Source organism: Nothoprocta perdicaria, unplaced genomic scaffold (assembly GCF_003342845.1).
Source record: "Nothoprocta perdicaria isolate Ctin4 unplaced genomic scaffold, notPer1 scaffold_3, whole genome shotgun sequence".
Classification (NCBI taxonomy): domain Eukaryota; kingdom Metazoa; phylum Chordata; class Aves; order Tinamiformes; family Tinamidae; genus Nothoprocta; species Nothoprocta perdicaria.
In genome coordinates, this window is record NW_020455532.1 from 571,853 (window position 1) to 581,988 (window position 10,136).

Genomic DNA, 10,136 nt, shown 5'->3' on the forward strand with positions numbered 1-10,136 from the left:
GCCCTCGCGGCCCCTTCCCCGCCCCGGGGCAGCCTCTGCGCTCGCACGCGGGACGAGGCTGACGCTGTCTGGAGCTTCCCTGCGGCTGCCCCGGTGCCGCGGCAGCGCCTGCCTCGTACCAGGACGTGGGCACCCCGGCAGCAGCGCCCAGGGCTCCGCATGGGGCATTTTCAGGCAAAGGGCATCCCAAGGAGCGAGGGAACTGAGCGGTGGCGGTGCCCAGAGTGGGCAGTGTGGGCTGGGCATGGGAAGGGCAGCGGAGGCTCCGGTGTCCCGGGACAGATCACCGATAGCCGGGCGCGTTCCTGCCTGCAGCTGCAGGGAGGCTCCCGCCACAGCCCCCGGCACGAGGGGACCCTGCCCGGCAGCGCGGGCTCTGCTGCCCGCTCCGCTCCCAGCCCCGGCGCCCTGGGGCCTCGCTGCGCTGCCGCAGGGACAGCTCTGCTCGTGCGGAGGGAAGTTGGGAGGCGCCGCAGCCCCGGCGCCCCGGAGCGCCCCAAGCCTCGTGYGAAGCGGGATGGGAACGTGGAGCGTCAGCTCCGCACCCGCCAGCCCGTTGGAAAGAGCTGGCTGTGAGTGTCTGCGCAGCAGCTGTGAATATTGGACTATAGATAAGGAGAGGCGCAGGGATGTTGTTTTTCCAAAGCCCGGAGCCCTGCTCCGGGGCTGGGTGTGGCCTGCAAGCGCGGCTGCACGATCCGACTTCCCCTTGCCGGAGCGGAGCTGCACGCTCGCGGCGTGACCCTTGATCGCTCGGTGCCTCCGACGCGAGGAACAAAGCGATGGGACTTTACGGCGGGGCGAGAGGATCTCTACGGAGAGTTAGGAAGGGCCGGAAGGAGGAGGGCAGTGGCGGCAGCGCGGCACCCRCCGCCCACGGCAGCCGCTGCCGCTTCCATCTGTGCCCTGAGCCGCATGGAAGCGGGGAGGAGGCGGCAGGTCCGGAGACGGGCACTGGTAATGGATTGTGCTCTATTTTCTAATGAAAGTTTCATTGGAAGTTTGTTTACAGGAAAGAAGAAATTAGCCATGGGAAGTCTCCCGGGAGCGTGGAGGGAGGTGCGCGGCTGCGGGCGACGGGACCGTGCTTCCCGTACAGAGGGGCGGCCGGGCCTCCGCGCGRCCCTTTCCCCGGCCTCGGCGTCCAGAGAGCACCCCGGGCCGTGGTGGCGGTGGGGAGGTGTCCATGGACGAGCCGCACTGGAGCACGTGCCAGAGCCGGTGCCGGGCGCGGGGCCGTGTCGGGGTGACCAAGGTGCCTGGTGGCCCCATGGCACCAACTGGTGCCTGGGGCCCATGGCAGCGGGAGGAGCGGCAGGGAATGTCCCATGCGGTGCCCGCTCCTCCCTGCGTGGGTGGGCACGGCGGCCAGGAGCCCTGGCAGGGCTGGCCTGGCTGCTGCTCTGGACAGAAGCGGCACTGTCCGTCTCCGTGTGCCCACCGTTCCTGTGGCCTTGGCTTCGTGTCTGATTGCATTTTGTTCTCGGGCTTTTCTCTGCGGTGCTTCCAGGGGTCTCGCAGCCGCCCCGGGCACTGCCAGCAGTTCTGTGCCCTTTGGGGCAGGGAGAGGCCAAGGGCCTGGCCAGAGGGTGCCGGGCGGGAGCCTGTGCACAGGCCTGYGCGTGGGCCAGCCCTGCGTGACACGAGTTGCCTTTGGCAACGTGTTTGGTGTCCAGAGCCTTTCCGGTCACGGGCCGGTGCTGCTGCAGCTCGAGGGAACCAGATACATTCAGAAAGTGTTTTACCAAGGTAGGACAGTGATTTTCCCGGCCCGCGTGGGCGTCCTCAGCACTTGGAGCCCACAGGAGAGGTTTGAAGCGCTGCGGGCGCCTGGCAGGTGCCAGGCCGTGGGCAGCAGGGACCTTGGCATTTGCATGTGTCCCTTAAGCTGCGGCCGTAATCTCGGGTAAGCCTGGGGAAGAGGGGCAGATCCGCGGCGCTCACAACGGGCGCGCTGTGCAGCGCGGCCAACAGAGAGGGCTTTGTGGGGCTGCCCGGCGGCGCCGCGCGGCCCTGCCCCGTCCTGCTGCCACCCGCGGGGCTCTCRCCACCGTCCCCAGCGCCGTGGCATGAGCTGCGGATCCCGGGAAGCTCCTGGGGAGGTGAATCCGGGCTGGGAGGTTCGGAGCAGTCAGGCAAGGCKCCCGGCATTCCTGCCCCTGGGAGCAGACGTGTGTACAGGGGCCGGGAAGGGAAGCGAAATCACGAAGCTGTTTTTAAAGCCATTTGTTTGTCCCCAGTGACAAGGAGTGGGCCGGAGGTGGCAGGCAGGGCCCGTGCGGGTGGCCGGCGCAGGCGTGGGGAGCGGGAGCAGCCCTGAGGGCACCGGAGCGGCCGCGGGCACCGGAGCGGCCGCGGGCACCACAGCCGCTGTGGGCACTGGAGCCACCACGGGCCAGCCGGGCCGGCTCTGCTTCCTGCGGGACAGCCGCGCGGGGAAGTGTCGCTCCGGGAGCTCCCCCAGCCCCTCCTTTCATCGAGAGCCTCCACACTGCCTTCATGGCGAGGGTTTTGAAATCCTGCGGCTGACCTTTCCGGCTCTGGAAGCCATCCAAGGGCTGTGTCTCCGAGCGTTGGAAAGGTTGGAGAGGAGAGCGAGCGAGAGAAAATGTCCTTTCAGCTGCGGGAGTGGGAGAGAGGAATGCGCGGGGCGGCGGGAGGGCCCCGCCGCAGGCTCGGCCCTTCCCGCGGCAGCGGCGCCCGGCGCTGCAGGTGCCTCCCGCGGGCAGCGCAGCGGGGCTGGGCATCGACCGCTGCCCCCGGCCACCCCCGTGGCCTCGGGCCTCGCCGCGGCACCAGGTAACCCGGGCTCGGCAAGGCCGCCGGCCCGGGAGCCGCCAGGCCCGCGTGGCGCCCGCGCTCGCCTCCCGCCCGCGGCCCCGGCGAGGATGGAGATTAAAGGGTAAACTGCAGGGCTCGGCCATCCGCTGCTACAGGATGCGAGCGCTTTCTAATTGTCCTCAATTAGAGACAGTGCCATTGCTCAGGCCGGCTGCGGGCAGGAAGCAGAGCCGGGYGTTCTCCGCTGGGAAACGCTGCCGGCCGGAGCGAGCGCCGTGGGGGCCGGGCTGGGCCCCCCGCGCCGGGGCACGGGCAGGTTTCCGGGGGGCAGGGGCTGCTGTGCAAGGGCCAGAGGAGCGGGAGCGAAACGGCGCCCGTGCCGCGTTAACCCTTTGCCGCTTGCTCCTAGGATGAGACCTCGGTGAGCAGCGAGGACTTTGACATGAACGACTCCACATGGATCTCAGCTGACCAGCACCTCGCGCCCAGCCTGAGCCCCAGCCAGGACGAGAGCATGCGCAGCCCGCAGAACCTGCACGGCCAGGAGGACGGTGAGCGCGGGGCCGGCCTCGCGCCGCAGCCTCTGCCACTCATTAAACATTAACCAGCCCTCCCTGATCGGGTGTCCCACCTGCAGGATGGATCTCCTATCAGCTCAGGCTTGTTCGCGCCGCTCTCTCCCAGTCCTTCCCCTTCAGCCTGTTGGCCTCTGCTCGGATAGGCCCTTCCCAAGCTGGTGGTTGTGTGGGGCTCCCGGCACATCCAGGGYGGACTTGCCAACCCCAGTGGCATGGGGCTGGCTCGGGGTTTCCCTGAGCCCTGACCTGCAGGTCGAGCACCTCCGGCCTACCCAGACACTTGCAGTGGGGACCAGGGCGTCCCACGTCCACACGGTTGCAYCCTAGGCAGACTCATGTGTGATTGCCCGAGGAAAAGGCTCCTCGTGAGCAGGAGCTGAGCGTGGTGAGAGCAGCCGGGGGCTCCCTGGCTGGCGCAGGCGGTCGGGAGGGGACGAGGAGACACGCGGGACCCGGTGCGAGATGTTGGGCTGGCTCTGCGAGACGTGCTCGGCCAGAGAGAGGAGCGGGTAAATGAGTGGTGGAAGYGGGAGCTGGGGTCAGGGTTCATCCCCGTGATGCTTGCAAGGCTCTGGTCGTTAGACTGTTACTTGGCTTTTGCTCGGGAGGTTGAATCCCTCATTGTGTCCCGTGCCGAGGCTGCCGGAGGAGCAGGAAGGGAGCGGAGGAGGCGAGGGACAACTCGGATCGGGTCAGTGTTGCTTTAAGAAAGGGGCCTGGAAAACCACCCCAGAGGAAAGAAAGGGCTTTTGTGCTGGCAGGTCTCCCTGGGGTGGCTCTTAGCCACTTGTGTGGCCAGCGGCAGCCATGGGGCCTTGCTGCTTTCTTTATTCCAGGGCATTGTGGCCACTTGGGTTTCTATTGCAAATGTGCAGTTTGGAGAAAGTGCTGTTTTTAGAAATGCCAGCCCGGGAGCGAAGCAGCCCCAGGGAGGATGTGAAACCCGCGGGTGCTGCAGCGTGTCCAGGGCGGGCGACGCGGCAGCCGGCGGCACCTCTGCTTGCACGAGACCAGCATGGCCCAGCTGGAACCGAGACTTGCATGGCCCAGCTGGAACCGAGGCCACTTGGCTGCTGGGGAGCAGGCCGTGCCGCAAATGCTGTCCCGATGCTGGTGCCGCCCGTGCCGCCGCCGGCCGGCGCTGCCCAGCCCCAGCACCTTGCCCTGCTGCCAGCAAAGGACGTCAGCCTTGCGGCCTGGCCCTGCACTGAGCCTGGCGCCCTGCTCTGCAGCGACCCGGGTCCGATCCCTTGGCTCAACACTCGAGTGTTCAATRGGACAGTAATTTAATAGGGGACTCGGCCTTTGAGGCAATTCAGGATGTTCTCACTGAAGCTAAACCCTTTCTTTCTGCCCTCTGAGGAAATGGTTCCGATTTTTCATGCCCTGTGACTTTTTTCTTTGAAAGCAGGGGAGCCTCTCTGGAGCCCTTCTTGGCTTCTGCCATTGGTGAGGGGGTTCATTAAGGAGCTTGATAAAGTGCAAATTCCCTCTAGAAGGAGCACAAGCATCTCAGCACTCGCATGGATCAGAAGAGGGCTGGAATAGGTAGAGCTCCATGGTGGAAGYGAGTTGCCCCTGGGCTTGCTAACAGGGCAGGGAACGTGCACCGGGTGGTGCCGAGCACTCCACAGCCTCCTACTCTCAGCCCGGGACCGTCCGTGCAAGGGGCAAACGTGCTTCGCCTTTACCCTGCTGGCTTATTCAGGCCATGCGGTACAAAAGAGTCCCCGGAGAATCAACTGCGTAGGAGGAACTGGCGCGGGAAGCCACGGGAGCTCCCGGAGCCCTGCTGCACGGAGCGCCCGGCTCTGTTCCTGCCACGGCTGCATGTGGAGGCCGCTCGCTGGGGCGCCCAGCCCGCTCCTGCTCCTGCTCCTGCTCCTGCTCCTGCTCCTGCTCCCACTCTTGCTCCTGCTCCTGCTCCCACTCCTGCTCCTGCTCCCACTCCTGCTCCTGCTCCCACTCCTGCTCCCACTCTTGCTCCTGCTCCTGCTCCCACTCCTGCTCCTGCTCCCACTCCTGCAGCCGCGTGTCCAGGGCATCCACGGGGTGGCTGGAGAGCGAATCCCGCTGCTGACTGTCAGCATGCTGGCCACGTGGCTCCTGCTCTGACTTACCTCGTGCTTTTAGCCTTCCTCCTTCTCTGGAGCTCCCAAACATCCCGCATCCTGCCCTCAGCAGTGGCCACTCGCCTCCCTCAGAAAATCCTCCCTGAATCACCCTCCTCTGCTGTCATTTCTCAGTAAAAATGCTTGAAATGCATTCTCTATGAAAAGCTTCCTAAACTATGAAGTTTTACTGAAGAGCTTCCTATGTGGATAGYGGTACCTCGAAATCCTTTGAGCACGCAAGCCAGGTTTAAAGTGCTCGAGCGGCAGCGTGGGGACATGCAGCCGGCGGGCTCCGACGGCGAGGCGGGCGGGCAGCCGCCGGGCTCCGACACGCGGCCGAATCTCACGAGAATTAAAAAGCAGCTCAGGTGCAAACCAGCAGCCTATTTTGTGGCGGTGCCCGGGGCCCCGGCCGGGTAGAGCCACCCTGTGCGTGGTGACAACCCTCAGAGCAGCAGTGGAGATCGGGGCGAGGGGCAGCCTGGGGCAGCGCTGGGCTCGGGCTCGGGCTTGTCTCGTGTGGCCCCACGAAGCAGCTCCTTCCATTTTCTTCTTTGTTCCTCATCCTGCCGGCCCCGGCATGGAAAATGTGAGGCTCTCCCCGTGTCCCTTCCCCGCTAGGATGTTACTCACGTCGCAAGTGGCGCGGCAGGAAGTGAGGGGATACCCAGGGCTGCAGCAAGATCAACACGAACCTTGCGCTCCTGGGCCGAGCTATTGTGCAGGACATCCTGGAGGCTGCACGTGTGCAAGGAGGCCGCGGCCCTGCATGCCCGCCCGGCTCCGCGCCGAGCTCCGTCCCGGCCCCCCGGCTCCGGCCTGCCCCGCTCGCTTCATGCGTGAGCAGCTTCGCTTTGGTTTTGGTTCTCTCTCCATCTGTCAGGCCCCGTCTACATCCCCAGCAGAGAGCAGCGTAATGAAATCTCTCAATTACACATGACATCTGGTATGCCAGGCTGGAGCGGAGTCTCCGGGCGCGGGGACCTTGTAGTCTGTCAGGAAGTGCGATGCCTCTAAAAAGAAAACAAGCAACCGAAGCCCCCCGCCCAGCATCGAGGACRTTGCAATGCACTCACACCGACGAGCGGACACCTGAGCATTGCTGCTGATCAGGAGCATTTTCCTGCCCCCCTGTTCGTGCTGCACGGCCACCATGGGTGTCATCATGCGGGAGCCCCCAGCCCGGGCCACCTTGCCCAGCCTCTGTGCAAGGGGGAAGATGCTCGAGTATGAGATCCGCCCTGCCGGGCACGGGGCCCCCTGAGCCGAGGCTCTCCCTGCTGTCCTGGCAGCGACTGGTGGCTGATCCCGACCGTCAGGAGCAGCGGCCGCTAATCCAGACCTTGGAGAAAGGACTTTCTTAACCTACTTAGCCCTGGAGAGCCCGCGCCCYGGGGCTTCTCCTCGGGCAGCCGGGCGGGCTCCAAGGAGGATCCCAAGGACACGCGTGGAGGAGTTATCCCAGTGCTGCTGGGAGCCCCTGGGCACGTCCTGCGCCGGGAGCAGCAGGGCCGGCAGCGGGGCAGCCCCCGGACACCCTTCCTCGCCTTCCTGCATGTGCTGCAGCTCGCGGCCGCGCCGCCGCTATTTGGCAAGATGTGGGAGCCGCGCGGCGCGCGCTTGGCTTCCCGCATCCACCGCTCGGGAGAGCGGCTCCCTTTCTGCAAGGAAGGCAGTTGTCTTGCAGCCCGCGCGGCAGGAACCGGCACCGCCTCGCGCAGCAACTCGGCTCCTCCGGAGAGGCGTCCAGGCCAGCGCGCGCCTGCGGTGCAGCCTCGTCGCGGGGCCGTGCTGCAGCCCATGGGGCCGCTCAGCACAGCCCGCAGCGGGCGGCACCGTGCTGCTTCCCGCCCCGCCAGCCCTTCCTCCGCTCTCSGCTCCTTGCTCCAGGTAAACCTGCCTTTGCCAGGCAAAGGGAAGCGGCCGCAGGCTGCGCTTCCCACAAGCCGCAGCGCCTTTGGCTGGCTGGCAGGAGGAGCCCGGTGACCCCGGCTGCGTTCACCTTCCTCCGCCTTCGCCGGGCTGCAAAACCCTCATTGTCTTGAGGGTTTCCGCCAGCTACRCAGGGCTTCCCTCTGAGAAAGCCTCGCTTGGAGCCCTCAGACAAGCTAGAACCCAGAGTCAGGCTTGACCTTGTCCTGCTTTTCTGTAGCGCATTTCCTCTGCCTCCCTCCCAGGCCGCAGTCTCGGAAACTGCTCCTGCTTCTCCGGGGGAGCTGTGGCYGCTCTCCTGTGGCCGTGTTGGCCTCGTGATGGGGGCAGCTCCAGGCTGGCGATGGGCAGGGGCTGTCCTGCTCCTGGGGCTCGTAGGAGGGTCGCGGGAGCGCAGGGACGGTGCCGTGTCGCGGCTCCGGCTGCCCGCAGCCCTGCTCTGCTCCGGGGCACGCTGCTCCGTCCRCGCCCAGGCCTCCTCCCCAATAACCAGCCTTGTACAGCGGCCCCGGCAGAGCTGCCGGGGCCTCTCCCGTGGCAAGGGCCTCGCCAGCGCTGACAGCAGCCTTGTTCCCGCTGCTGGCTCTGCTCRGGAGCAAGCAGGGAGCCGGGCCGGGCCGGTGGGATGCAAGTGCCACCCGTGCCCACTGTCCCTGGACACCTGARCTTCCCACGGCCACCGGGAGAGCAGGGGCTGGTGGAGGGGCTGTCCACACAGTGCTGGTGCCAGCCTGAGCCCAGCCCAAAGCTGCCCAACCCGTTCGGCGCAGGGAGAGGCGGCACGGGATGTGGAGCCGGCCCTGCATCCGGGTCAAGGGAGAGGAGCGGAGCGGAGCGGAGCGGAGCGGAGAGGAGAGGAGAGGAGAGGAGAGGAGAGGAGAGGAGAGGAGGAGGAGGAGGAAAGGACGCATGTCTTGCTACAGCAGCCTAGAGGCAGCGTGTCCTTGCTCGGATCATAGAGGGAAGGAGAAGTGAACAGACAAATGCACACTGCAGTGCACCCGACCTCCGGGCAGGGGAAAACATCCGGCACGAGGCCCGGGGCAGAGCGTGGCATGGCCACGGGACCGTGTGCGAGCAGGCGCAGTGCTCCCGGGGCCAGGGCGGCTCCTCGCAGGCCCCGAGGCCGCTGCTCCGGGACGGCTCCTTCRTCCCGCTCTGCCTCCCTCCTTGTGTGAAGGATCCTGCTCCGCCTGAGCCTCCTCCCCGCCTCCCCCTCTCATCTCTTTTGTGAGTGAATAATTTATGGCACTTTTCATCCTGCTGGCTGCCGCCGCGGTCCGTGGGATGCTGCCGCACTTCCCACCGCTGCAGGGAAGCCGGGTGCTGAGTGCCCGGCTGCGCTGGACACGCGGCCCGCGCGGGCAGCAGCCTTGTGCGGAGCAGGACCTGGAGACAGAGCCGGGAGCCGTGCGCGGAGCGGAGCGGAGCRGGGCCCGGCCGCCCCGGTGCCGCGGCTTCCGTGCGCTCTTACATAAGCCCATTGTCTTGCGAGTCAAAAGGGGTTTTGTCTGCGCTCTGGAGATGTGACAGGAGGAGGAACAATTTGCCCCATTCATGGGGAGTGCTGCCCGCRGCCGCCGCGCCGGCCTCGCCGCGGGGCCGCCRCTCCGGCCACTTCCCTGCCCGCAGAGCTCYGCGAGCAGGTGTTGGAAATCTCCCCTTCCCCTCCTGATCTCTGCAAATCCAGCGCCGCCGAAATCAAGGATAAGCCCGAAGCTTCTTCAAAATGAAAACGCTGAGCCCTGATTAATTCATTTAATAAGTGACTGATCCCCTCCTCCCCCATCGCCGCTACCCAAGGAGCCATTTTGCGCCGGCGCGGAGCGGCCTCCCAGCCTCCCGGCCTCCCGGCTCCGGCGCCTCCGGAGCCCGGCGCCCCGGCCATGCAGAGCCGAGCGCAATATTTAGTTTTCCAACCAAGAGATCGCGCCAGCTCAAAGTTCCGTTGTTTTTACGGTTCCGTCTGCTTGGGCCCGGGCAGGGGGTGCAGGGGGGCTGCCCGTGCCGCTCATTAGCAGCGCTGCCGCGCGGGCTGGCGCCGCAGTGGCCGGTGCGCGGCGGCCCCTGCCCTCCCGCTGCGCACCGGCCCCGCCGGCCTCTGTCCCAACCAGGGGTGTCCCGAGGGTTCCAGCCCCACGCGGGGGGACGCGGGTGCAGGGAGCAGGGCCCCGCGGCCCCCCTGGCCTCTCCGCACGTCCACGTTCGCTCCAGCTGCCTCTGTTGTGATCAGGGATGTCGGCATCTCCGTTCCAGGCTGTCTCTCCGCCTACGAGACGGGATTAATCCACTGCTCTGTATGCGGAGGTTCGGGGCTCGCACACCCAGGGAAGATGTGGGAATAAGAAGGCGGTGGGTGCGGGTGGGCTGGCAGCTCGCTGCTTGGGGCGCTCATCCCTGGGTGATTAGCTGGCAGGAGGGGCMGCTCCCCTGCTCTCGCTGCCCCTTTCATTTCCTTATTGCCCCGGGGCAGCTTCCGAAACACCCTGTCTTGTTTCTTTGCCGTACTTTGGGGCTGYAGCAGAACGGAGGGTGCCGAATGCAGCAGAGCGGGGCAGAAAGCTGCTTTGTGGCCCTGTACATTTTTGGCAAGGGCAGGCCGTGGCGCCCGGGCGGGCGGGAGCGGYGGCTCGTGCCGCTCTGCACGGGCATAATGCTGCCTAATCCTGCCGAGAGGCATCGCGGGATAAGGCTGGAGCCTCCCCGGCGGGCGCGGGGGGGCGGCCCCGGC

At 66.4% G+C, this 10,136-nt stretch overlaps 1 protein-coding gene across 1 annotated transcript in view; it reads left to right on the top strand.

Annotated features, from left to right (window-relative positions):
• NOL4L (nucleolar protein 4 like) overlaps positions 1-10,136 on the top strand; it is a 35,825-nt gene that overhangs the window by 18,587 nt on the left and 7,102 nt on the right. Inside the window, exon 5 of the mRNA XM_026041975.1 lies at positions 3,191-3,332. Within this exon, the coding sequence (XP_025897760.1) occupies positions 3,191-3,332 (142 nt within the window). The remainder of the gene's footprint in view (positions 1-3,190; positions 3,333-10,136) is intronic.